The sequence below is a fragment of the Eptesicus fuscus genome, chromosome 7, assembly GCF_027574615.1.
Source record: "Eptesicus fuscus isolate TK198812 chromosome 7, DD_ASM_mEF_20220401, whole genome shotgun sequence".
In the NCBI taxonomy this organism is placed as follows: Eukaryota; Metazoa; Chordata; class Mammalia; order Chiroptera; family Vespertilionidae; genus Eptesicus; species Eptesicus fuscus.
In genome coordinates, this window is record NC_072479.1 from 105,257,928 (window position 1) to 105,284,313 (window position 26,386).

Consider the following 26,386-nt stretch of genomic DNA (forward strand, 5'->3'; position numbering starts at 1 on the left):
TGTGTGTGTGTGTGTGTGTGTGTGTGTGTGTGTGTGTGTGTATATATATATATATATATATATATATATATATATATATAATTTTTTTTTCTTTTTAAATTGAAGCTCAAGTAAATTCACTCTAACTGGGAAGTTCTTTCCTCATTTGAAGGGGGACGTTCCCGTGCAATGTTTTACCAGTTGTGTGCGTTTCCCGTTAGGCTGGCGTAAAGCGCAGGAGAATGGTTGTGCCACCACACGGATTCGTCACTAAAAGATCTAGAAAAGCCTCACGTTCCCTGGACTGCGGGGCTGGGAAGAGAAGCCACGCCCTTCACTCCGGTGACCGTGGCCTCCTGCTCAGGCACCAGGCTCCAGCCTCCCTGATTCACACACGTCACAGGAGCTCGAGGTTCTAGAAAAACATGCCTTTCGTTTAGACTACTAGGACCTGTGTGTGTGTTCTTAATCTTTGAAGTTCAACATTTCTCAGTAACTTCTTTTAAAGACAGATGTAGCTTTTAAAAACAGATACGCATTTCACATCTTCTGTGCTTTTCTTCTTCCTGCATAGCTGATTAGCATGGGAAGGTTGTCAAATTTTTAAATTAACATCAGATCATGAATATAGGAAACATTAACAGGAAATAATGTTTTTATTTTCCATTTGGTATAAAGTGTCAGTTCAATCAAGCCTATGAGAAAACAGATTTTCTCTGCAAGGACAAACGCTCCTTAAAAGTAAAAGAACATTATTAGCGTATGACACAGCAATTCCACTCCCAGGTGTGTGCCCAAGAGGAGGGAGGACCCATGTCTACACAGACATCTGTACATGAACGGTCATGGCAGCTCTGTTCACAAAGGCCAACGAGGGGAGACAACTCCAGGGTCCCTCACCTGGTAGAAGGTGGCCTGTCCATACAGTGGAATATTATTCGGCCATAAAAAAGGGAAATACTGACTCATGCTACAACACGGAGGAACCCTGACAACATGCTAAATGAAGGAAGCCAGACACAAAATATCATACAATGTGCCGTTCCACTTATAGGAAATGTCCAGAATAAGCAAATCTGTTGTGAGAGTAGATTAATGGTTGTCAGGGAGCGGGGCGGGGAAGGGGGGGGTGAGGAGAGGCTGCTAAGAAATACGGAGTTTCTCTCTGGGGTGGTGGAATGTTCAGGAATTAGGGAGTAGTTGTGCAACTCTGTGGTTATATTAAAAACCACTAACTTGTATATTTTTAAATGGTGAATTCGATGATATGTAAATGTTATCTTAATAAAGCTTTTATTTAAAATGTAGGTACGTATTAATTGACCATAAAGGTGTGGGTTAATTTCTGGGCTCTCTCTTCTGCTCCATTGATCTCTATGCCTGTGTTTATGCCAGTGCCGTGCCGTTTTGATTATTATGCCCTGGCAGTATAGTTTGATGTCAGGTAGCATAATTCCTCCAACTTTGCTGTTCTTTCTCAAGACTGCTGTGGCTATTCAGGGTCTTTTGTGGCTCCATATAAATTTTTGTCATATTTCCCTAGTTCTGTGAAATGTGCCAATGGCATCTTGCTAGGAATTGCATTGTATCAATAGATTGCTTTGGGTAGTATGACTATTTAAATACGTTAATTCTTCCCGTTCATGAACACGGCATATGCTTCCACTTATTTGTATCTTCTTCCCTTTCTTTCTTCTGTGTCTCATAAGTTTCCGAGTACAGGTCTTTTACATCCTTGGTTAAGTTTATTCTTCGGTATTTTCCCTAAGAATTTAGGTATTCTGAGGTGTTTCCCGTCGAGTTAAATACCCCCTCCTCCCGAAAGCCCTCCTGGAATGCCACACCTCATTGTTAGGTAGTGTTCCCTCCTCTAACTCCCACACCGCCCTGTAACTGCCTGTCTGGGGGCAACTATCAGCCCTTTCATAGCTCCCTCACTGGACAGAGATCCCTCAAGGGCGGCCCCGTCTGGCTGCTCTGCACTGGGTCGAGCGTATAGCAGATACTCAGTGACCCCGGGATGCGAGAACAAATGCCGACGTCCAACAGCCCCGACTTACGATGGTGTGGCTTACACTGTACAGCTGGATGATGGTGCGAAAGGGATACATAGTCAGTAGAAACTGTACTTTCGATTTTGTTCTCTTCCGGGGCCAGTGACACTCTGGTGACACTGGGCGGTGGCCGCAGCTCCCAAGCAGCCACGCGCTCACCAGGGTCAACAACCAATAGCGTCCAGTGTACTCATTGTGTTGGAGGGTCCGCTCACCCGTCGGCTGAGTGCCCGGAGCACGGCTGCGTGGGCTGGCTAAGCGGGGATGTTCCTCGGCTAGGTGTGTTAAATGCATTTTCTCAGGACATTTTCCACTGACCGTGGGTTTATAGGAGGCACACCCCTCATAAGTCAAGGAGCATCTGTACTAAGTTCCAAAATGCAAGTTGAGCCCGGCCAGCGTGGCTCAGTGGATGAGCATCGACCTATGAACCAGGAGATGGTGGTTCCATTCCTGGTCAGGGCACGTACCCACGGTGTGGGCTCGATCCCCAGTGGGGGGCATGCAGGAGGCAGCCGATCAATGATTCTCTCTCACCATTGATGTTTTTCTCTCTCTCTCTCTCTCTCTCTCTCTCTCTCTCTCTCTCTCTCTCTCCCCCCTTCCTCTCTGAAATCAATAAATATATATTTTAAAAAATGCAAGTTGACCAAATGCTTTATACATTGGAAGCTTTACAAAACAAGACAAAACAAAACAAACAAAAAGAAGTAGACTGTAACGGTGCCACGTGCAAATTATGACCAAAGTTCATCCCATCTCTGCCCCAAGGTGAGGCAGTGACGTGAAGAAAGCGTGCACTGCTCCCCCGGCCGCCGCTGCCCGCCATCTGCCGCCGGCCGGGGTGACGCGACCCTACCTGGGCCAGCACGTCCTGGAACTGCTCCCTGGTGAGAGGCAGCAGGAAGGTGCTGACGACCCTCCGCAGCTCGCTCTTGGACACCGTCATGCTGCGGCCGGGATCGAGCAGCTGGAAGGCTTTTATCAACTCGTCTCCTTTGTCGGTAATTTTTTGAAATAAAATCCGCTTAACATCTAAGAAGGACAGTACCGGATTTGCAACGGTTGTGGCTGTAAGAGAGAAATGGCTATTTATTAAACATGCTGAGAGCTAAGCGACCAAAACCCTCCCCCTGTGGCCTGGGACCAAGCCTGTGAGACCTGATCTCTGTGGAATGACAGTAGTAAGGACAGAGGAACACAAGGCAAAGACGACCTGCCCTGCAAAGGGCGTAGGTCACTACAGGTGGAAACAGGGGTGTTGGACTAAAACTTAGGAATCAATTCCTTTTCCATCAATCATTAAACTACATTGAGTTTCCAACCCCGTGCTCATTTTCGAGGAAAAAATGTGTAATTCTTACATCTAGACCACGTCCCTGTCGAAGACAAGGAGGAAGTGAGAACAGGCACACTGAGCGGGGGGGTGCTGAGCTCGAATGCGCTTTGGGGCCTGGCCTGCCCGGCTCCGGGCAGAGGAGGAGGGGCGTCCTGGCTGCAGCGGGCAGGTCCCTGGGTGCAGAGCCACAAGGAGAGAAGACACAACACGGCCTGCCTTTCCTGTCTACGATGAAACTGCCGTGGGAACTGGCTGAAGTAACAAGTAAACACAGTAACTACAAATCAGCTCGCGCTGCCACCAGCACCAGAGCCAGAGATGTGCCTACTCTGTTTTCTAGCTTATGACCGGCTAGGAGGAGGACGCTAAGAATCGCCGCAGTTTGGAAAACCTCTATTTACGAGGTTGCACAGGCTTGGCGACCACAGTCAGTAGCTCTGTCTTGCGCGTGTTAAATGTTTGTACCATCGCCTGGTCACCCTCGTAAGATGCCACACCAGCCGCCACGCTGTGTGGAGTCACAAAGCCACAGGGAGAGGCCGCCGGCGGGTGCTCCGGGCGTTGGCTCCCCGGGAGGAGAGGACTGGCTGAGAGCCTGAGGGAGGGGAAGGGCTTAGCCCTCCCATAGAGATGCTCACGGTGCAGCGTCGCCACGCGTGGACTCCCAGACGCCACGGACTCGTGTGGCACAGCTCGCAATTCCCGTTGGGCCCACACACACTGCTCTCCCTCAGCCCGCCCAGCCGGAGCGCCAGCTGTGTCCATGTCACAGGGGGGCTCTCCTGGCCATTTACAGCTCCGTCCTGAAATCTTTTTTCCAGACTTTCATGGACATTTTTAGTTGCTTTCTGAGAAACCCATCTTTTCCTTCTTTTTTTTTAAATTTATTGTTTTTTAAAATCTTTATTATTGAAAGTACTACATATGCCCCTTTTTTCCTCCCATTGACCCCCTCCACCTGGGCACCACCCCGCCCCCAGGCCTTCACCACCCTATTGTCTGTTTGGTTGATCTCTTCCCACCCCCCCACCTTCCCGCCAATATTCCCCACTCTGTTCCAGGCCTCCATGTCTCTGGGTCCACTCTGTTCATCAGCTTATTTTGTTCATTAGATTCCACATATGAGTGAGATCATGTGATACTTGTCTTTCTTGGACTGGCTTATTTCACTTATCATGATACCCTCCAGGTCCCTCCATGCTGTTCAAAGGGTAAGAGATCCTTCTCTTTTACTGCTGCATAGTATTCCCTGGTGTAAATGTACCACGGCTTTTTTATCCACTTGTGTACTGATGGGCACTTGGGCTCTTTCCAGAGCTTAGCTATTGCAAATTGTGCTGCTATGAACATAGGGTGCATGCATGCTTTCTAATTGGTGTTTCTGGAAACCCATCGTGTCAATCAATAATTCTAATTTAAAATTATTAGAAAAAATAATTATTATAATTATCAGAAAATATTAATTTGAAACCAGGTGAAATTACTTAAAGGAAAACCTTTCATTTTATGTGCCCCTGCAACTTCTGAGATTTAAAATGAAAGCACTAACCGAACTTTGCATGACCTGCTAGTGAGAATGCAAATTAATTTCATCTTTCTGCATGGCAATTTGACAGAATTTTTTACATCCATCCAGAATAAAGTCACAAGAGACTGTCCCTCTTCCTTCTAACAATGAGGAAAAAATGAGATAAGCTAACAAAGATGGCTTTAAAAGCCCATCAGAGAACTAAGGATGGAAAGAGGTTAAATTCCAGAAAGGATGGGCACTCGCAGAGACAGAGGACCCAGGGCCCCCCCATCCCCCACCCCCGCAGAGCCCCAGGAAGAAAAGCCAGGCCGCTCTGAGCTGTGTGGTGCCGAGGCACACGGCCTTCTGCTGGCAGGGCAGCGGCCGGCCCCGCGGCCCCTCAGAGCCAACGGGCCTTCGCTGAGTGTACCCCGCGGGCCACTGCGGACCTCGGGCAGGGAGGCCGGGGGCTGGGCTGGGGGCAGAGAACACCCAGGACACTGCTAAAACTGGCAGGTGGGCTGAAAGCACAGAGCTCCCCAGTGGACCGAGCAGGCAGCTGGGCTGTGGGACAGATCTCTGGAGTCTCCCCAGGGTTCAGATGTCAAGAGCTGTTGAAGGGAGACATCTGAAACCAGGGGTCCCCCAAATCTAACTGAAACTGCAACCAGTCCAGCCCGACTGAGAGATTACACGGAGCAGCCGTCTCACCAAAAGCCGGGAGAGGAGGCACATTCTTTTAGCTGGTGGTGAATATTAGTTACTTCCATCTCTACTGTTTTTCACACAAATGTCTGGTCTTAAGTCTTTTTTAAATTGCAAGACAAGTGAAATAAGGAAGGTGTCCTAATGAAGAGCAAAAACAGTCATGAGAAGACCCACAGAGTGAACAGATATAGCAGTGATCAGGTGTTTAAACTAAGAATGGTAAATGTGTTAGAGACTAGAGGCCCAGTGCACGAAATTCGTGCACTCGGGGGGGGGGGGGGCGGTCCCTCAGCCCAGCCTGTGCCTTCTTGCAGTCCAGGAGCCCTCAGGGGATGTCTGAATGTCGGCTTAGTGGGCCAAAGCCAGCAGTCAGACATCCTTAGTGCTGCCATGGAGGCAGGAGAGGCTCCCGCCACCACCACTATGCTTGCCAGCCGTAAGCCTGGCTTCTGGCTGAGCGGCGCTGCCCCTGTGGGAACACACTGACCACCAGGGGGCAGCTCCTGCATTGAGCATCTTGCCCCCTTGTGGTCAGTGCGCGTCATAGCAACCAGTTGTTCCACCGTTCGGTCGATTTGCATATTAGCCTTTTATTATATAGGATTACATAGGATAACAGAAAAGTTTACACCATGTTGAACACAGGGAGGTTTCAGCAGAGAAATGGAAACTTTTTAAAAAGTACGTGAAAAAGCTAGAAAATAAAAATACAACATCAGAAGTTCAGAACTCATTTGATTTGCCTAATAGCACACTGTACGTGGTAGAAGAAAGGACTAGTGAATATAGAATCAGGTCAGTAGAAATTGTTCAAATTGAAACAAACAAAAGGCAAAAAACATTCATAAAAGAACCAGGGTGTCGAGTACCTGTGGCTGCCAGGTTCACGTTTACCCCATGAATTCTGCTTATTTAATATAACAAGGACACATCTACATATATATGTGCACGCATGAAAGCAAAGCCAGCCAAACAAGTAATGGTGACCACTTTTGGAGAGGAAAATGCTGTTAGGATACACCATGTAAATATCTATATACAAGTGTGTGTGTGTGTGTGTGTGTGTGTGTGTGTGTAATTTTTTATTTAAGGAAAAAATAATTTTAAAATGCCATCAACAAAAATAAAAGGCAAATGCCCAATCAAAAAAGACACTGCTGGCACATCGGGTGGATGAAGGATTAATATCTTCACTACGGAGACAGCTCATAAAAATCCTAAAACCACTTCCTCATCGTGGGGAAGTGAGCAAAGGGACGACAAGGCCGATGACCAAAGAAAACAACACCAGCCAGATGAACTTGAGGTCAAAGTTAACCGCTACTGTTAGAGAAATGCCAACTCAAATCCCAGCACAGTGCTGCCTTTGGACTTGAAAGGACAAGATGTACAGGGTGGTACTCTGTCAGGAGGCTTAGAATAAGCACCTTTAAACATTACCTGTGGGGCGTACGGGTACAAGCTTCCTAAGGGCAATCCAAGAGCCTTAGAGCGCAAGTGCCCTCTGACCCAGTGACCCGCTCACCGCAGCCTTCCTGTACCATCAAGTCACACCCAAAGGGCATTGCAGGCCTGCCGATAACAGACTGGAACAGGTTCATTCCTGATGATACATTTCTGGGCTGGAAATTGCTAGTCAACCCTCGCTTCCCACTCTCCCTTTTCCCCTAGAAACAGGAACCCTGAGATGTGGGTACACATGGTTGTCTGGCATAAAGTCTGTATTTCCCAGGCTCCCTAGTGCATGCATGTGACCATGTGATTGAAGTCTCGCTAACGGTGAGCGCACACAGCTGTCCACTGTGACTTCGGACCGCCTTTCTCCCACTCACGAGGCAAAATCAATTCCCCCTTTTGTCGTGTCCCCTCCGAGTCCTGCTCCTGGCCCTGCACTCACTGCTGCGTCCGTGCGTCTGTCCCGGCACGTGTCTCTCACTACTGGAACGCCCCATTTTCCTCTCTGGACTCCCCTCCAGGCGGGTCTTCCCTAGACCCACCTCCTTCTCCTCAGAACCAGTGACAGTTCTTGTCACACAGTAGGGCTCATAAAGTGTTTGAGAAGGCAGGAAGGGAGGGCTCATGTCACCAACCTGCCACTTAGAAACTGTAACTGTGGGGCAGTGTCTCAGGTCCCCGTACAGGAAAGAGGGACAGTAACGGAACCCACTCCCTGTCTGTGGTGGGGATCCGGGCCAGGAAGCCCTCGGACAGAGTCTGACACGCACCACACACACAGTGACTCTACTGTTAGTAGCATTTGCTCGTGAATACTCACTTGAGGAAGATCTGGATGTATTTTGGAAACCATTTCTTGAACAGACTCTAAATGGTGAAGAATAGGGTCTTAGATTTGTGAATTTTTTAAAGTGAGGACACGGAGTATGCCAAACTGGTATGGTAGCCATTTTGCACATTAAATCCCTGTGACAGAAGAGAAAACAGAGTACGTTACCCTCCAGCACACACTACAGATGTGGCCAACCTCCCACCTCGTCCTCTTCTGGCAGGCAGCGGAGGCTGTAAAACACAGCTGGCTATGACCTTCTCGCCAATGTCGCAAAGACTATTCTTAAAGTGAACACAAAATGTCGGGGTTACACTCCCTGTTTTTAGCAGACCCAATCATCTTCAAAAATGGAAAAGTGAAGCTGTTTGGACACGAACCCCCACCTGCATCCTGACTAGTGTGCACCACTTTGTTCACATAAAAAAGCATTCAAACCTGAAAGAATTTTTGTGAGTTTATTTGAGCCAAACTGTCGACAATTGCCAGGAAGCAGAACCTCAGTGATGGGGATAATGCTCTGAGAAGGGCAGTTTCTCACTGTTTTACACGTGACAGTCAAAGGAGGAGATGTAGGGAGTCACAGGAAATCCACTGGTGACGGATTAGGGAGGCGGGGAAACAAAGAGGGAAACCTCTGGGACTGGATAAAGAGTAAATGTTAGACACATGCTTCTTTCCGTAGTGGGTACAGGGTAGTTAACAGTCCCCAATGAACACGACAACAATAACAATGAAGGAATCTGCGGTCTCTATCCTGGCGCCCAGGGCATCTGTCAGGAAAGATACCGGCCTAGGACGTGACTACCCACCATAACTGCTTTTAATTCAAGTTTTCATTTCAGACCACCCTTTGGGGTTCCTTTAGGTCTTTGAGTTTGCAAGATGCCTTCCCTGAACTTGCCAGGTTAGCGTGTGGCTCCTTTTCCGCCCACAACTCCTTTGGTGGCCGTCAGGATGGAAAGCCTGGACTCTGAGCTTTTCCCCTTTTTTATTAAATGTATTGGTTGATATGATCACACAGGTTTCGGGTGTGGGTTCCTCTGTTACAAGATCTGCATCTTGCCCTGTGTGCCACCGCCCATGGACTGAGCTTCCTAAGCGCCTCACTGTGCACCCAGCACACAGTGAGGCAGAGCTGGCCTCGGAAAGCCTTCCCCTCCGTGAAACAGCGAGAAGCCGGCCAAACGGCCACAGCGAACCGTTTCAAAACTGCAGCTCACCAGAGGCTTGCAGCCATCTAGGGAGCATAGATTCACGAAGTACGGCAGAATCTCTGTGTGAGCACCAAGTTTTGGGGCGTTTTAATGTTCTCTGTTCCCATCTCCCCGCTTCCTTGAAATCACCCGCCTGATCTCAGAGGAAACCCGGCAGCCGACAGCCACTGGCAGGAGCAGAGGGCTGGAGCCCCGTCAAGGCCCCATTACGAGAACATTCTCTTTACCTGACACACCGTGGTTCCCGGGAGGACCCCACTCACAGGCCGCTCTATGTTGACTAATTCAGAGTTCACCCGGGGAGAACAGGCTATTGTGAGAAGGTTTGTTGAAAAAAACAAAGATGATTGTGTTTAAAATCTTAGCTGCCTGCGTGGGTGGATAGCAGGTGGAGTAAACAATAGGCTAAGAGCTTAAAGGAAAGAGCTAGGGAATGGGATGTCTGTGGGGGCTCTGAAAGGCACCCCATGTTCCTGGGGATCTAATGGCACTCTCTTGTGTAGGGGTGTGAGCCGGTCCAGGGCAAGGTGTTTACTCAGGGAAGACCTGGGAAGGCCCTAAACTCTCACCTCTGGCTGACCTTGAGGCTCTAGCCAAGGTCACAAGCAGGAAGTGAAGGCTCAGGCAGAATTGTAAACTTCCTGTCTGAAGGCTGAAGGAACGCTCCAGCACACATGAGAGCCCCTTGCAAAGATCAGAAGACTACTGTGTCCAGGCATTTGAAATAAAGACTTTATCATACAAACAAAAATTGAGGGAATTTGTCACCAGCAAACCTACTTGCAAGAAATCTTGTTAAAATAAAGTCTTCAAAGAGAAGAAAAAGTCCAAAGGGTCAGAAACTCAGACCTACAGAAAGAAGGAAGAATATCAGAGAAAGAATAAATGAAGTAAAATAAACATGCATGCACCTAATAACAGAGCCCTACTGCACCTGAAGTGAAGCTGAGAACAGTGAAAGGAGAATATACCTTTAACACTAATAGCTGGAGGCCTCAGTACCCACTCTTGATAATGGAGAGGCCACCTAGAGAGAAGAACAGGGGACAGGAGACTCGGACAACGCGTAAACCAGTTAGACTAAGAGCCATCTAAAGAACAGTCCACCTAACAACAGTAGAACACATTCTTCTCAAGCACACATGGGCACCCTCCAGGATAGGCCATATGTTAAGACATAAAACAAGGCTCAATAAATTTGAAAGGATTGAATAATCAATAGATGTTCTCCAACTACACTGAAATGAAAATAGAAATCAATAACAGAAAGAAATTAGATAATTAATAAATATGTAGAAATTAAAGAATATACTCCTAATTAATCAATAGGTCAAAAAAATAATCACAAGATAAATTAACAAATACTTTTACATGAATGATAATGAAGGCACAACATACCAATACTTATTGGATGCAGATAAAGCGGTGCTTAGGGGTAAATTTATAGATATTAATGTCTATAATAAAGAAAAGAAAATCTCAATTGATAACCTAAACATCTTCCTTTAAAAGCTAGAAAAATAAGATTAAATTAAACCCAAGAAGATTGAAGGGACTAATAAAGATTAGAGCAGAAATAAATAAAATTGAGAATAGAAAATAAAGAAAACCAACAAAATGAAAAGCTGGTTCTTTGAAAAGATTGGCAAAACTCAAATTATTTAAATCATGAATGAAAGAGAGGGCATTACTACTGACCTTCCAAAAACAAAAAAGATTATAAGGAAAGGTAAATTGTATGCTAACAAATTAGATAATTTACATGAAATGGAAAAATTCTTAGAAAGACACAAACTACTGAACTGACTAAAGAAATAAAATATCTGAATAGATCTATAACAAGCAAAGAGCCTGAATTAGTAATCAAAACACTTATTGTGAAAATCCTAGGACCAGATAGGTTCACTGATAAATTCTCCCAAACACTTAAAGAATAATTAAAAACAATCCTTCACAAACTCTTCCAAAAAACAAAAGAGGAGGGAACACTTCCCAACACACTGTATGAGGTCAGTATTACCCTGATACCAAACCAGACAAAGACATTAAAAGGGAAAAAAAAAAAACTAAGGACCAATTTTCCTTAGGAATATAGGAAAAATCCTCACCAACATACTAACAAACTAAATCCAGCAATATACAAAAAGAATCAAACAGCATGACTAAGTGGGATTTATCAAAGGAATGCAAGGATGGTTTGCATTCCAGGAATGCAAGGATGTTTGCTCCATTTGTTATAAAAATTACTCAATGCAACATTAATAGAATCAAGGGGGAAAGTCATCTCAATGGGTGCAGAAAAGGCATTTCACAAAACCCTACATCCTTTCATGATAAAAACACTAGGAACAAACTAGGAACAGAAGGGAACTTCTTTGACCTGACAAAAGGCACTAATAAAACAAAAACAAAAACAAACAAACAAACAAAAAAAGACAACAACAGCTAACATCATACTTAATGGTAAAAAAAAAAAATTTTACCCTAAGATCAGAAACAAGATGAGGATGTCTGCTCTCACCACTTTTATTTAACACTAGTGGCCCGGTGCACGGATTCATGCACATTGAAAGGAAATTAATTAGAAGGTGGCTGGCGGGGCAGGACTGGGAGAGACAGGCTGGACACGCCCTGGAGCCAACCTCCTGTTGACCCTCCCCAGCTGGCCGCACCTGGGGCGGTGCTGCAGCTCAAAGGGTATCTGCGGAGTGAGCGGGGTCCCTCCGGCAGTTGGTATCCCTCGGCCTGGCCTGCAGGGATTGGGCCAAAACTGGCTCTCCAACATTCCCTGAGGGGTCCCGGAGTGCAAGAGAGCACTCTGCAAAGTTGCTGTCACACTGGGTGTGGAACGCAAATGCAAGTGTGCAGTACACCAGATTTGGGGCCGACAGTGCCCCAGCAACAACATAACCCCAGCCAAAGGTGGAATCACACGGCTCCCTCCTCTCTGGTTCCGGGGTGCATCACCCGAGAACTGCCGCTGCCAAGTCACCGCAGCTCAGCAGCTCCAGCGTTGAGCGTCTGCTCCCTGGTGGTCAGTGCGCTTCATACCTACTGGCCGGTTGGAAGGTCACTTAGCCTTTTATATATATAGATTGTGCTGAAGGTTCTAGCCAGAACAATTAGGCAAGAAAATGAAATACAAAGGTACCAGGTTGGAGACTAATAAAAACTATCTCTATTTGCCAATGACATAATCCTATATAATAAAAGCCTAATATGCTAAGTGTCCAGTCAACTGGTCAGTCGTTCAACCAATCAAAGTATAATCCTACCTAATAAAATTGTAATATGTAAATTACCATCACTCCGCTATGCCCACGATTGGGCCAGAGGGAGGCGCAGGGGGCGGGACTCGGGGTGGCCTGGGTAGCCGATTGGGCCGGCAGGATACTGAGCTCGCGTCGCCAGTGGCGGCGTGAGCTCAGCGTCTGCGCCATGGCTGTGCTGCGGAACAGAAGGGGCCTCTGGGGCAGCGAGCTCACGTCCCACCGCGGACCATCAAAAGCGGGGGAGCTGCGTGCCTGTCTGCTCCGGCACCAGGCCTTTCAGAAGCCTCCGCCGCGCGGGAGGCTTCCGAAAGGCCTGGTGCACCAGCGGACAGGCACCCAGCTCCACCGCGATCGAAAGCGAAAGCATGTAGGGGACCCTACACGTGCATGATTCAATTATGCACTGGGCCTCTAGTATGCTAATAATGTGCTAAGGCACTCAACCGCTCGCTATGATGTGCACTGACCACTAGGGGGCAGACAGTCAACTGGTCGACCAGTTGCTATGATGTGCAATGACCACCAGGGGGCAGACACTCTGACTGGTAGGTTAGCTTGCTGCTGGGGTCCAGCCAATCGGGACTGAGCGAGACGGGACTGAGCAAGATGGGCCAGACATGCCCTGGAGCCCTCCTGTGATCCCTCCCAGCTGGCCAACCTCCGGTGTCCCTCCCTGGCCCTGATCGTGCACTGTGGGGTCCCTCCGCCTGGCCTGCACCCTTTCACAATCCGGGACCCCTCAGGGGATGTTAGAGAGCCAGTTTTGGCCTGATCCCACAGGCCAGGCTGAGGGACCCCACTGGTGCATGAATTCGTGCACTGGGCCTCTAATTTTGTATAATAGAAAACCCTACAGAAAACACACATGCCAAAAAATACTATTAGAATAAACAACTTCAGTAAGGTTATAGGATATAAGATCAATATACAAAACTCTATTGCTTTTCTATATACCTGCAATAAACAATCTGAAAATAAAATTAGGAATACAATTCCATTTGAGGCAGGAAGCTGGGTCAGCAGCAGAAAGGATGGGAGAGGTGGCTCAGGATTAAGGAAATAGGAGAGAGGATGAAATGGCTGTCTGGAGGAGCAGGAAGCAGGAGAGTGGGAGAGAAGATGCCTGCCAGGAGCTTGAAGAGCCCCCCTGCGGTCCGGGACATGAACCGCACAGCCGGACCAGTGGTGGAGTCGGGTCTAATTGGGACGGGTTTTGAAAGGCAAGTGTGATGCAGCAAGGCGAGGGTGTGACAGCGGGCAGGTGCTGCTCAGGAAGGAACACCGGGAATGCTGGGAATAATGGGCGTAACTGCGACCACTGGCCAAGACTGAAGAGGTGAAGAGACAAGAAACTCAAGCTTATGAAGAATCCTAAGAAGGAAAACAAGTTATTGGAATCCCATTAGCATTTACTGGGGACTTGGAGCCAGGAAAGGTGCTTACGGTTGTGAAAAGCTGTCATTTAACCCTCCCCATGCCCCATCACGTTTCTCTTCCCACGTCACAGGTGAGGAAGCTGATGCTCGGCGCAGCAGGCCATTCGCCCAGTATTACACACCTGCTGCGCCCAGGGCCGGGCCGGAGGAGAGCGCTCCAGGCACCCAGGTGCGGGGTCGGCAATGGCCAAGGCTTTCTCTCCTGTTGCTTTTGCAACATTAATAGCAGCTCCTCGAAGGCGGCGAGAAGTCTGGCTGCCCACGGGCACGGCCGGCCAGGAGCGCTCACCTCCCGCCTCGCCCCGCTGGTCAGGCTCGCGGGGAGGACCTGCTGTAACTGCGCTCCTTATTGCACTTCCTGCTCATGCAAATAACCGCTTTATTTTACCCATAAATTCACCGCCTAATAACAACCAGGCGTGCCAGGGCTCTGGCCTCCTGCCTTATTACACCACCTGAGGAGCGAGATAATCACCCAGAAATGTACTGCCTGTTGTGCACTTTATTACTTGAATACAAAGTGATTCAATCCAAGAAACACTTAGCGGAAGACAGCGTGAAAAAAATAACAATCATGGGAGAAGTCGTTCCCCCGGGCTGCTGAGCGCACTGCGGGGAGGAGTCCCCTTCCTGTGGGAGGACGGCCGGTGACCTGTCGGGTCCGCTCCACGAGAATTCCCACCAAGGGCAGGACCGGGAAAGCTGGTGCGGCTCCCATTACAACGCGAGCGCCCCAGGAGCCAAGTCTGCGCAGCTCTGAACGGAGCCTGTCTGTGTCCGACCCCAACATCCTGGGCGCAAGCATTTCCCAAGCAACTGCGCTCTCAGGGTTCCTCTCCAGCAAACCCTGCAGGCCGCCCCGGCGAGGGTGGAGGTGCAGAAGAGAGGCCTGGCCCGCCTCCCGGCCCTCCACAGCTCATCATCTGACAGGAGTTGAAGAAATGGCAGCGTGTTTTCAAAACCAGGGAGAAGGGATCCGCACGCTCGCACGTTCGCAGGTCCACGGATGCAGGTGCAGCAGCTCAGTGACCCCGCCTCCCCGAGCTGAGGAGCGTGAACTGAATCCCCCACCTGGGGTCAGACTAAGGACCTTTGCAAGGGATGCCATCACAGCGCCTCCCCAGGGGACAGAGCGATCCACTTGTAGATTCCTCACGCAGAAATAATGTGTTTTTATTGCTCTTACTACCGTTATTTTCAAATGCATTATTTTCCATTTGTAAAAATTAGTTTTAAAAGGCCGTGGAGGCAGACAAGGAGCTTTAAAACAGTGGCTCTCAAATGTGGCCCCTGAACCAGCAGCATCAGAAATGCAAATCCTCAGGCCCATCCAGACCAACCAGAGCCCCTGGGCGGGGCCCAGCCCTCCGAGTTTAACAGCTGAGCCCACTGCCGAAGAGCCGGAAGCCGATTTCTAAGTACCAGCCCATCGTTTTTTATGGAGGCGCCTGTGTAAACCTCCCTGCTTACTATCCAAGTGACACAGAAAGCCCAGCAAGCCCAGCTGGTGCGGCTCTGGCTGAGCATCGACCCACGCACCAAGAGGTCGCAGGTTCGATTCCCGGTCAGGGACATGCACCGGTTGTGGGCTCCATGCCTGGTGGGGGTCGTGCAGGAGGCAGCTAATCACTGTTTCTCATCGATGTTTCTATCTCTCTTTCCCTCTCCCTTCCCTCTCTCTCTCTAAAATCAATAAAAAACATTTTTTAAAAAAAGCCTAGCGAAAAACGAGTCTGCCCCCCAGCCGTCCTCACCGAGGGTCTCCCCTGCATCAGGGCTCCTCAACTCCCCACCCAGCTGTCATCTTGCTCTCAAAGGTCATCTTAACAAACACTTTCTCTCGCAGCGTAAATTTCAAGTCTATGCACACACACTGCAAGACACACACACACACTGCAAGACACACACACACTGCAAGACACACACACACTGCAAGACACACACACACTGCAAGACACACACACACTGCAAGACACACACACACACACACTGCAAGACACACACACACTGCAAGACACACACACACTGCAAGACACACACACACTGCAAGACACACACACACTGCAAGACACACACACACTGCAAGACACACACACACTGCAAGACACACACACACTGCAAGACACACACACACACACACACACACACACACTGCAAGACACACACACACTGCAAGACACACACACACTGCAAGACACACACACACTGCAAGACACACACACACATTGCAAGACACAGACTCAGAAATCAAACTCAGAACACAACGCGGACCTCAAAGTCAATACGCTTGCGTGGAGCAACATCTCCTGTTGTAAGTGGTAACCACACAGGCTGTTGAAACACAAAAGCGTGTTTGGGACAGCGGTGAGAGGAACGGACAGGAAACACTGAACACAATGATGTAAGAACGTCTTGTCACAGACGGACGGTCTAGAAGATGTGATAAAAGCAGCCGTGTTGGGATGCTGGGGCATCGGCATTTTCTGTTAATCCTCACCCGAGGATATTTTTCCATTGATTTTTAGGGAGAGTGGAAGAGAGAGGAAGAGACAGAGAGAAACATCGATGTGAGAGAAACACATAGACTGGTTGCCTCCTGCACACGCCCCACCAGAGCCCGGACCAAGGAGGAGCCTGCAACTGAGGTACATGCCCTTGACTGGAATTGACCCCAGGACCCTTCGGTCCACAGGCCGACACTCTATCCACTGAGCCACACCGGCCAGGGCAGTCTTTGTTTTATTTTAAATGCTCTTTAATGAGTGTATCTCAGTGTGTTCGCTGCAATATGCTCACAAGCAGCACCTGACCGAAGGGCTCCTGGCTCCTCTCCCTCCCCACCTGTCACTCTCCCACAGCCCCGGGCCCTCCGCCTGGGTCCCTCCTCCCCTCCTCCCCGCCCCCGACTCCTCTCCCCTTCGCTCCAGGTGTGAGCTCGCCTCCTTAGAGAGGCCTCCTGGTCCCCTTGTCCCCACCCCCCCGTGGAGCTAGCACAGCCTGTCCTCCCCTGCCCTGCACGCGCCACCACTGGGAACTACACTCTCATCTGGGAATGAGACTGGATCATGGGCTCCGTGAAATAAAATGGTGTTTCTACACCCCTGGGCCCCCAGCCGGAGTCCCCAGCTCATAAGTGGCGCTCCAAACGCATTCATCAAACTAATGAGTGAAGGATTTTCGCAGCCCTGTCATTCAAACAGCGCTCCTCTCCCAACACGCATACACACACACATACACACACACACACACACACACACACACACACACTAGATACTGTTCATGGCCATCACTCTCGCCATCCAAGGCAAAGTTTCAGCGTCACCCACGATTCTCTCTTGTCCCAACACCGAGCACACGTGGCCGGCGACAGAAAGGGCTTCTTAGCACGCATGACCTCAGGGTTGTTCACCGGCGGCCTTCCCTGTTAGACCACTGATGCTGGAGCGCGGGGACCGCACCGGGGGATGGTGGTCCAGACAGTAATGGACGGGGGATTCGGCGGGTGAGTGTGGTGCTCATTTTCTCAGCCCGAACGCCCTCCGGCCCAGAGTGCGGACCCTACAGCAAAGCTCCCGCCGCTTTGTTTGTGATGTGCTCCCTCTCAGCAGGAAGTCACGCCCCCGCCTGTGATGACAGATTGGGCAGCGGGCCACGGAAAACAAGTCATGTCAGCAAACTGACCGCGCTTGGCGGCTGTCAATCCGGTGCCGGTCGCAGAAGGTTTGACTGGCAGCCTTCTGCGATGGCAGGGCTGGAAACCATTCCGCTCTGCCAGCTCGGGAGCCGACAGGAGCGACAGGAGCCAGTAGCACATCCTATTTATAGCTCGCCAGGCGGCAGGCGCCCAGGCTGGGGGGGAGGCTGGGGGTTGCAGCCCGCCGTGCGGGAGGCTGCTGCCCCCTAGAGCAGCCCGGACGTCCCACAGAGGAACCACAGCTGCCCGGGGCCCGCGGCACGGCCACGGCATCGCTTTCTGGACGCCCCGTGGCTAATGTCTGCTGTCCTGTTGGGCACCAAATTAAGGAATTCAATCTTCAAACCTATCAGCCGTTGCTTCCTGATACGATAAATACTAGCATGTCAGTCCCTAGACAACCCTGGCTCAAAGCCAGCATTTAGCGTGCACGGCTGTGTGACAGACACGAGCCGGGAGTGACAACGGCATCCTGATCGACCCGAGGCCTGACACCCGGCACAGCACACACATCGGCGGAGCTACGTGACCCGAGCCGCCAGCGGACACAGGTGCGGGGAGGAAGCGGGTCTCACCTGGCCTTGGTACTGCCTGACTTGGTGCTGTTGACATTTGTTTTCATGCCATTTCGTTTCATTTCCTTCAGGATAAACTATTTCTGAATTTGTGTATTCTGGAAAATAAGAGAGGAACGGGGTTAGCACAGACTGGCCGACAGGTGTCCTCCTTTAGCTTCTCGGGCCGCGGGGCTGCAAGGAAACCAGTGATTCCGCCGCCTACTGACCGGGGCCGAGCCCCCAGGCAGGTCCGCCACGTGACCCTCACTCCAGATGTCAGCTTTCCCAGGCGGGGGTTGATGCCAGGGCTCCTCTTCCCATGTCTCCATCTCACACACACGCACACACACACACATGCCACATACTATACACACACTCACACAGCACAACCACACACACAAACCACATACACAAACCCTGCATACACAAACCCTGTATACACACACAGCACAATCATGCACAACCACACACAATGCGCGCACATACACACACACACCCCTACTGCGGTCCCCTCTATTTTCCTCACATCAGCCAGAATAATCATTTTAAAATGCTGATCTTGTGCCCAGCTGGCATGGCTCAGTGGTTGAGCATTGACCTATGAACCAGGAGGTCACAGTTCAATTCCTGGTCAGGGCACATGCCCAGGTTGTGGGCTCGATCCCCAGTGTGGGGCATGCAGGAGGCAGCCGGTCAATGATTCTCTCTCATCATTGATGTTTCTATCTCTCTCTCCCTCTCCCTTTCTTTCTCTGAAATCAATAGAAACATATATTTTAAAAAACACACAGCTTGGTTCAATGAGCGGTGCATCTTGTGCAAGGTACCGAATTTAGAGGGGAAAATGCTGATCTTGTTATTTCCTTGCTTTACAAATTCCAACTGCTTCCTGTGGCCTCAGAATAAAGACCAGCCACAGGCCATATGGGTGGGTTGGGCCCGCTTCTCCAGCTCTGTCCCTCTCCGGGCTCTCCGTGGGCGACCGCACCGGCCCCGGGCAGTCCCTCCAACGTGGCCTTCCCACGGGAACGCTTTCCCCCCTGTGCAGCAGCCTCTGCCCAGACCACTCCTCCTCCTCCCTCTCTGCCCTGAACTCCTCCTCCCACACCTCCTGGAGGGCTCCTTAGGCACCCACGGCTGCCCCCTCCCCCCAGGCCCTGGGTGGGGGTGGGCCCCGAGAATTGCCTCGCTGACAGTTCCCAGGTGATGCTGGTGCTGAGAACCCGGCCACATGTCTCAGTGCAGTCACTTCCTCAGGGAGCCTGACACCCCCACGCTAGGTGGGCCCCAGGACACACTCCCACAAGGACCGCCGCTGTCCCTGGGAGCCCTTAGCCGGCTGCAATGACGCATCTACCTGTATGAGCGTTCAACTAATGCTTGTCTCGGGCGCGCGGACCCTAGGCAGGGACTGGCGTTCAGAGGTGCTCACACCTGAGTGAAGGAATGCATTTGCTTCCACCCCTGCACCTGGGTCGGTTAGAGCACAAGTCCCTGCCTCTGGCCTCCCGCCCTCTAAGCAATCAGCACGTCCCGTCAATTTTACTAGGAAAACACCTCGTAAGCGGACTCCCTGCCCCTCTACCCATGTCACTGCTGATCCTCACTGGTCTGGATTAAGAAATAGCCCTTTGCCCTGGCTGGTTTGGCTCAGTGGATAGAGCACTGGCCTGCGGACCGGAGGTTCCCGGGTTCAATTCCAGCCAAGGGCACATGCCTGGGTTGCAGGCTTGATCCCCAGTGGGGGACGTGCTAGAGGCAGCCGATCAATGATTCTCATCATTGATGTTTCTCTCTCTCTCTCCCTCTCCCTTCCTTTCTGAAATCAATAAAGAAATATATTTTTTTTTAAAAGAAATAGCCCTTCAATTCCTTCCAGGTCTCCCCCCCCCCCCACCCTCCCCCTCTGTTGCTAGGCTTCATCTCTCTAAAGCACAGATACAGTTATGTTACTCCTTGGCTTGAAGACATGCAACGCAAACACATACATGTGTTACATTTTCAGAGAACTCTGCACAGAGGGAAAATGGGAGCCTTCCGCACGGGGAAAGCTGCCGAGGCCTGCTGCTTAGACCCCGGTTTTGCTCGCTGTACGCTGGCTGTTCGGTGAGACGGCACCACTGAGGGGAAGCGAGGACGTGCTGGGCCTCTAGCACTAATTCGGCAACATTTTTGTGAGTCTAAATTTTTTTAAGTAAAAAAAATATATACTCAACACTCTCCTGGGCGGAAGGTCATCACATCATCAACAACCTGGCCCCGGGAGAGCCTCCCAGGCACCGGGCGGCACCCGCGCTTCTGCCGTCTCCCAACGTGCCAGGTGGCCCCTCGCCTCCGCACCGCGGTTCCCTCTTTTGCTGGGACTCCCTGCCTCCTTCTCTGCTAGCACACTCCCACCACCTTCCGAGATCGAGAACGCAGCCCCCCTTGCCGAGTTCCTCCTCCCCTTGCCCTCCTGAAACGAACCAGCCAGGCCTTTCAGAGAACTTGGGCTTGCAGTTTTGTTCTGCACCCGTCACTCCATTACTTCGCTGTGGGGGTGGGGGACATGTGTGTACAGTATTAGCACCTCCCAGCCCGTCCCCCCAGTTTCACTTGGGTTCGCTGCTCCCATGCTCCCCCCGGCTGTGTCGCAGCCCCTCCAGCGGAGAAGCGGCAGCGCCCAGCCTCCTGTACCGGCACCTGCCGCACAGCCTGGTGCGCGGTCAGCACTCCGTTAATCTCTGTTCTCGGCGGACCACCGCTCTCAACGCCTACGACTGGGAGGGCAAGAAGCGTGGGCTAATCTGACGCTTATTTTGGAAGCTGAACCGTGTCCTGAGCGTGAGCAAGGCGGTGAAGCGTCCTGCGGGTCAAGCCTGACTTCCCACCACCCTCAGCTGAGGCTTCTAAACAGAAGAGAATCCTCAGGCGCTCGCGCTCGCAGGGTGACCGCACAGCGTGGGAGAGTGGACGTCAGCCAGGATTATAAGACCAATGCCCCCTCCCCCCAAGAAGCACCAAGTCACAGGGCATCACAGACACAGGCGGAGGCCCGGGCAGGAGGCGATCTCACCTGTACGTGTACTTGCCACACGCGGACCGATGTCCAGTCCCTAAGAGATGCTATTTGTACCAGAATCAGAACCACAGTGCCACCCATCTGCCTTGGCGCCAGGGAGAGCGTCATTCACACAGGAGTGAGAAATGCGCGCAGCCCGGCAGAAGGGCGGCAGCAGCAGAAACTGTGGGAACTGGTATCGCGGGGAAATCATCACTCGACTAAATTGGGAAACGTTGCAAGCAACACAAAAGATTTTGGCAGTTAAACCCAAACCCTTGAGAAAAATCTTCCCTGTGTCCATTCTGCCATCAGATGGAGGGTCTGTTAGGTTTTGGGACTCGTCACCCTGGTAAGTTCCCTCCTTGGCCTCACTCAGTCATGTGCTGAGCATCTACCGGGGGGCGGGGCGCAGGGGGGGGATGAAGAATTTGGAGTAAAAAAGACATGGAGTCAAATTGGCTCCACCACCTTCTGTGCAAACTTGCCAGTGGCTTAACCCCCGCCTGACCCAGTTTCCTCACTTGCTACACGGAGTCATCTTTCTCTTTAGCGCAAGTATGCCACGCTGGGACCTGGGGGCGGGTCCATGTGCTTCCGTGGAACTGGCAAGCCTCAGAGCCTGAATAGCAAGCGTGTGTGACATGGTTGTTCTAAAGAGAGGATGCATTACTTCCACCAGCTTCTCCAGGGGCAAGCGACCGCCCCAACACTCTAAAGGCTGTGGGTGGGGGGGGTCGGTCACAGACACAGTCTCTAAAGCGCCTGACACCCAGGAGGCTGTGTTCGGTATGTGGTAGCTGTTATTAACGTTAGGTCCTGGGAAGGGACAGAAAGAAGTCAGACACATCCCAGGGCAGAAGGCAGGCAGACAGTTACAGGGTAAGGGGTTGAGTGTCGTCTCAGGGATTTTTAGGCCAACACAGGAGGGCAAACCAAACCAGCGCGGAGAAGCCGGCAGGAGAGAGGGGCAGGGTGGAGGCCCCAGCTGCGCCAGTCAGCGCCTGGCCACCGCTGAGTGTCCTCAATGCCTAGACAGGGCTTGGCACACGGCCGGTGCCCAGCGAATAACTGTGAAGGAAATAAGCAGACGAGTGAGGGAGACCAATCCAAGGGACAGGCTAACACGTGTCCCCATCCCTCGGGGAGAAACAAAATTCCGAAGGTGTTACTGAAAAGCGCTGCTATTCCAAATCACGTTACAATTCCCACGCCAACGTGACGGTCCACACGCTCCCCAAAGAGGGAGGACCCGGGCCTGCGCCTTCGTCACTCGGTGGTCCCCAAGCCCTCTCGGGTGTTGTGATGAAACCCAAGAATTCTGCCTTCCAGACCAGCGGTTAGAACAGCTTCATTTTTCCTTCCCAGAGGAATTCAAATGCCTCATTTGCCTGGCCAAAATTAATTCAATTTCTTCCTATTTTTTTCTTTTTTTAAATTTTCTTTCTCCTTGAGTTCAAGAAGCTGAGAGCTGAATGTGTATTACCCATTATGGGTGGTCTGAGTATTTTCATTTCTCCTGACGCTACTTTCCATCAGACCTGTACTGTGCATGACCCTGACTTCCGTGTTTCTACTTGACGGTGTCGTATGTATTCTCAGTCACCTCAGAGCTTCAGTGGGACGTGCAGAGTATTTACAGGAATACTGAACACTAGTACCGAGTACCGGAACACTAGTCACGAACACAGTTGTAGGCCATGGCCTAGCAGCTCAGTGGTTTACAGCTCTTGTCCATACACCAAGGTTTTGAGGTTTGATCCCTGGTCAGGACACATACAAGAATCAACCAGTGAATGAATAAATATGTGGAACAATAAATCAATGTCTCCCTCTCTCTCTCTCCCTCTCTCTCTCTCTAAAATCAGTAAAACGTTTTCTTAAAAGAACACAGTTTCTGTGGGAGGCAGGCTGGAGTAGAAGCTGCATTCTACCACTTGTCTGCTTTGTAGCCCCTTACCTGCCCTGCGAAATGGAAAGAGCACCTACTTTTTCATAAGCAGCTGGCGAGGACTGAATGTGTTCCATGTATTTGAGCCTGGAGCAGAGTACGTGCTCACTGAGCATGAGCCAGGAATAGCAGTCATAGCTGCGGGTCTAGCAGCAGTAAACTGCCAGGACATGGAGCGAAGAAGTAACGGTGCCACCTGAGCCCAGTAAACAAACCAAACAGCAGTCAAAGGTCAACACCAGGAGGAAGCGTGGGAACTAAGCCTCTCTCGTATTGGACGGGTATCCTAAGCCTCTATTACCTCTGCTCATGGCTTCCTCAAACAGGCCCCTCCCCTTCCATCTGCTCTCCTAAACGGTGTGGACAGCACTGCACTGAAAGTGAACTAATCCTTAAATAGCAGAAGAATCCAATCTATATGGTTTTGCACGCCTAAATCTGGGGCACTTTTAGATAAAGATACTTTACAAAAAGGAAGCAACCGTTACCTTCCTGTCTCGCCCACAGTTTCTCATGTATATCTCCCAGCGTATGTCCCCATCCTGGCAGAGGCAGGAGGCAGCCCAGAAAACCTCCAGGGACTCTCACCACCCACTAACCCGAAACATTCATTCTTTTATATATATATTTATTATTGATTTCAGAGAGAGGAAGGGAGAGACAGAAACATCAATGATGAGATAGAATCATGGATCAGCTGCCTCCTGCATGCCCCACACCGGGGATCGAGCCCACAACCTGGGTACGTGCCCTGACTGGGAATCAAATCGTGACCTCCTAGTGCCGTGGTCGGCAAACTGCAGCTCGCGAGCCACATGCAGCTCTCTGGCCCCTTGAGTGTGGCTCTTCCACAAAATACCACGGCCTGGGCAAGTCTCTTTTGAAGAAGTGGCGTTAGGAGAAGTTTAAGTTTAAAAAAATTGGCTCTCAAAAGAAATTTCAATCGTTGTACTGTTGATACTTGGCTCTGTTGACTAATGAGTTTGCCGACCACTGTCCTCGTGCCGACCACTGTCCACGCCCCACCACTGAACACGCCGGCCGGGCCGAAACAGTCCCTCTTAATACACACCTGCAAAGCAGCTTTAGTAAAGCCATTGGCTTGTTAACAGCCAGAGGCCTCCCAGGAGAGTCCTGCTGGGGGCGGGCACCGGACTGCGGACCATCCTCCCGGCACTGGCTCTGTCTCCATGTGCCAGTCAGCTGAGGGAGTCAGCATGGGGAAGCAGTGGACGGCTGGAAAGGGGCAGACACAATTGGAGGGCAGTTTAAAGTCAGGCAAGCATTTCTTTTTTTCTTTTTATCGTTGACACGATTGCAGATGTCCCTGTTTCCCCCCACGCTCTGCCCTCCGCTCAGCTCCCACCACTCGGATAAGCATTATTTGACAAATATCTACGGGCGCCTGCTGTGAGCCAACACTAGAGTGAAGGCGGAAGGCAAGGGAAGCGCAGATCACGCAGATAAAACCCTGGTCCTCCGAAAGCTGTGGCCAGGTGGCGTGGGAGGCGAATCTGTTCGCAGACAAACCGCGGGGCGGGGGCTGATTCACTCCCCAGTTCCCGGGACGTGACCGACTAAATGTATGTTGGATGGAAAACAGTGAATGAAAGAGATGAAGGAACTGCAGTGTGAAAGTCGAATTTATTTTTACAGCATTTCTGTAAATCTACCCAGGTAGCGGCACGTACTTAAGAAACATTAAAATACTCCTCTTGAAAGGGATTTCTCGAGGGTCTTAAGTTTTGTGAAAGCAAATTATTTCACAAAGTGCCTCCGAAAAAAAATTCTGAGGAATAAGTGTGTGTGTGTGTGTGTGTGTATGGGGGGGAGGGGGGTTTGAGGAGAAAGAATGTTCTAGAAAGACCAGAGATTTGTGACACGGGACAGAGTGCTGGGTTTGAATTCTGGCTTTGCAACCTCCCAGCTGTATGGTGTTTGGACAACCGCCTTCACCCCACAGGGCTCAAGTCCTCATCCAGGAGGATCGTTGTGGGAACGGAAGAAATAAGGGGCATGGAACATTCTGTAAGCGGGAGCGACTGAAGGCATTTCCACACGTTTCCCACGTGGCCCTCACAGATCCAGGGAGGAAGGGGCCACCCCCTTCCACGTTGTTGTTAACCTGTCTTCCCCAATTATCACGTCAGCGCCGCGGGCCGCGGGCCGCGGGCCGGCCTGTTCGCCGCTGAAGCCACGCAGCCGACCCCGCGCTCAGCACCTGCAGGCGCGCCGCACACACGTGGGAAAACGGGCACCACCCCCTTCCCGCGGACCGGGAGGGGAAACTCCGTATCCCCGCAGTGGGCAGCAGCCCTCTCGGGGCTGTGGGGCCTTCAGGTCTGCCCGCCGGCCCCCTGCTCGGCCCTCCGCCGCCCTGCGGCTCGCGCGCGGGCTCCCGGTGCCGAGGCCACGCCGCCTTACCCGCGCCCGCGTCCAGGTCTCCTCCTCGCGGGGCCACTAGAGCGCGCAGCGAGCCGCCGGGCCGCGGAGGCCCAGCCCACTTAGGACGCTGTTGCCGGAGCGACGACGACGCTCGCCGATTGGAGAACGTTTCTCCGCACTCCGGAATAAGCCGTGCTCCGATTGGCCAAGTCGACTACGGAGCGTGCAGGGACGAGGCCCGGCCCGCGCACTGGCTCCGCCCCCGAAGGAAGAAACTTCCGCCGGAAGTCGTGTCCCCGCGACGCGGGAACATGCTTGAAGACTTGCAGCTAGAAAGCGGGTTTCTGTTAAGAGGGCTTCGCGCGGGGAGCTGGCGGTTGGGCCTGTCGCGCGGAGCCGCCGTGAGCCGCGTGGTCTGGTGGAGGCCGGCCCCCTCGTGGGGAGTCCTCCGCACCTGTAAACACCAAGCGGACCGGACCCTCGGGGTCTGCTGCTGCCTCGGTGAAGGGAGGGATGTTTTCAAAGCCCGACCCCATGCTACACCTTCCCAAACGTTAGCACTTACAGCGACTGCGACTGTGACACGGACGGGCATGTCTACTGTGTCCCGCCGGCCTCCTGCAGATGAGAGCCCTGCGAGGGGGCCCGGCTTGCTTCGCCCACAGCGTGTCCTCAGCCCCCGGCCTGCACTAGGGCTGCTCAGTGCTAGCCGCCAGGTGAACGGGGCTTACCCCACTCACGGGCAGGGTGGGAGCTCAGCAGGTCATGTTGGTCATCACAACAGCAATGACCACAGTTGTCGCTGGCCCTGAGGGAGCACTGCCCTTTGCCGGATTCCCATCCAAGTACGTTACTTGTCATTTAATCTGCATTGATCTGGTGTCCGGATCCTTTCCGAGAGTCCATAATCATCAAAGCTGTTGTCATAGTAATACTAAGACGTTTCACTTCTGCTTAAGG

The 26,386-nt window shown here is 51.3% G+C and overlaps 1 protein-coding gene across 2 annotated transcripts in view; it reads right to left on the bottom strand.

Annotated features, from left to right (window-relative positions):
* EFCAB6 (EF-hand calcium binding domain 6) overlaps positions 1–25,519 on the bottom strand; it is a 150,662-nt gene extending 125,143 nt beyond the window's left edge. The window contains exons 1-5 of one of the 2 annotated variants that reach the window (XM_054719618.1): positions 25,466–25,519; positions 24,114–24,277; positions 18,069–18,166; positions 7,866–8,011; positions 2,893–3,104 (exon numbers count right to left, since the gene is read on the bottom strand). In XM_054719618.1, coding sequence (XP_054575593.1) covers positions 2,893–3,104; positions 7,866–8,011; positions 18,069–18,130 — 420 coding nt within the window. In that variant the 5' untranslated portion in view covers positions 18,131–18,166; positions 24,114–24,277; positions 25,466–25,519. The remainder of the gene's footprint in view (positions 1–2,892; positions 3,105–7,865; positions 8,012–18,068; positions 18,167–24,113; positions 24,278–25,465) is intronic. The other variant, XM_054719619.1, reaches the window with a different exon arrangement.
* Between the last annotated feature and the right edge of the window lie 867 nt (positions 25,520–26,386).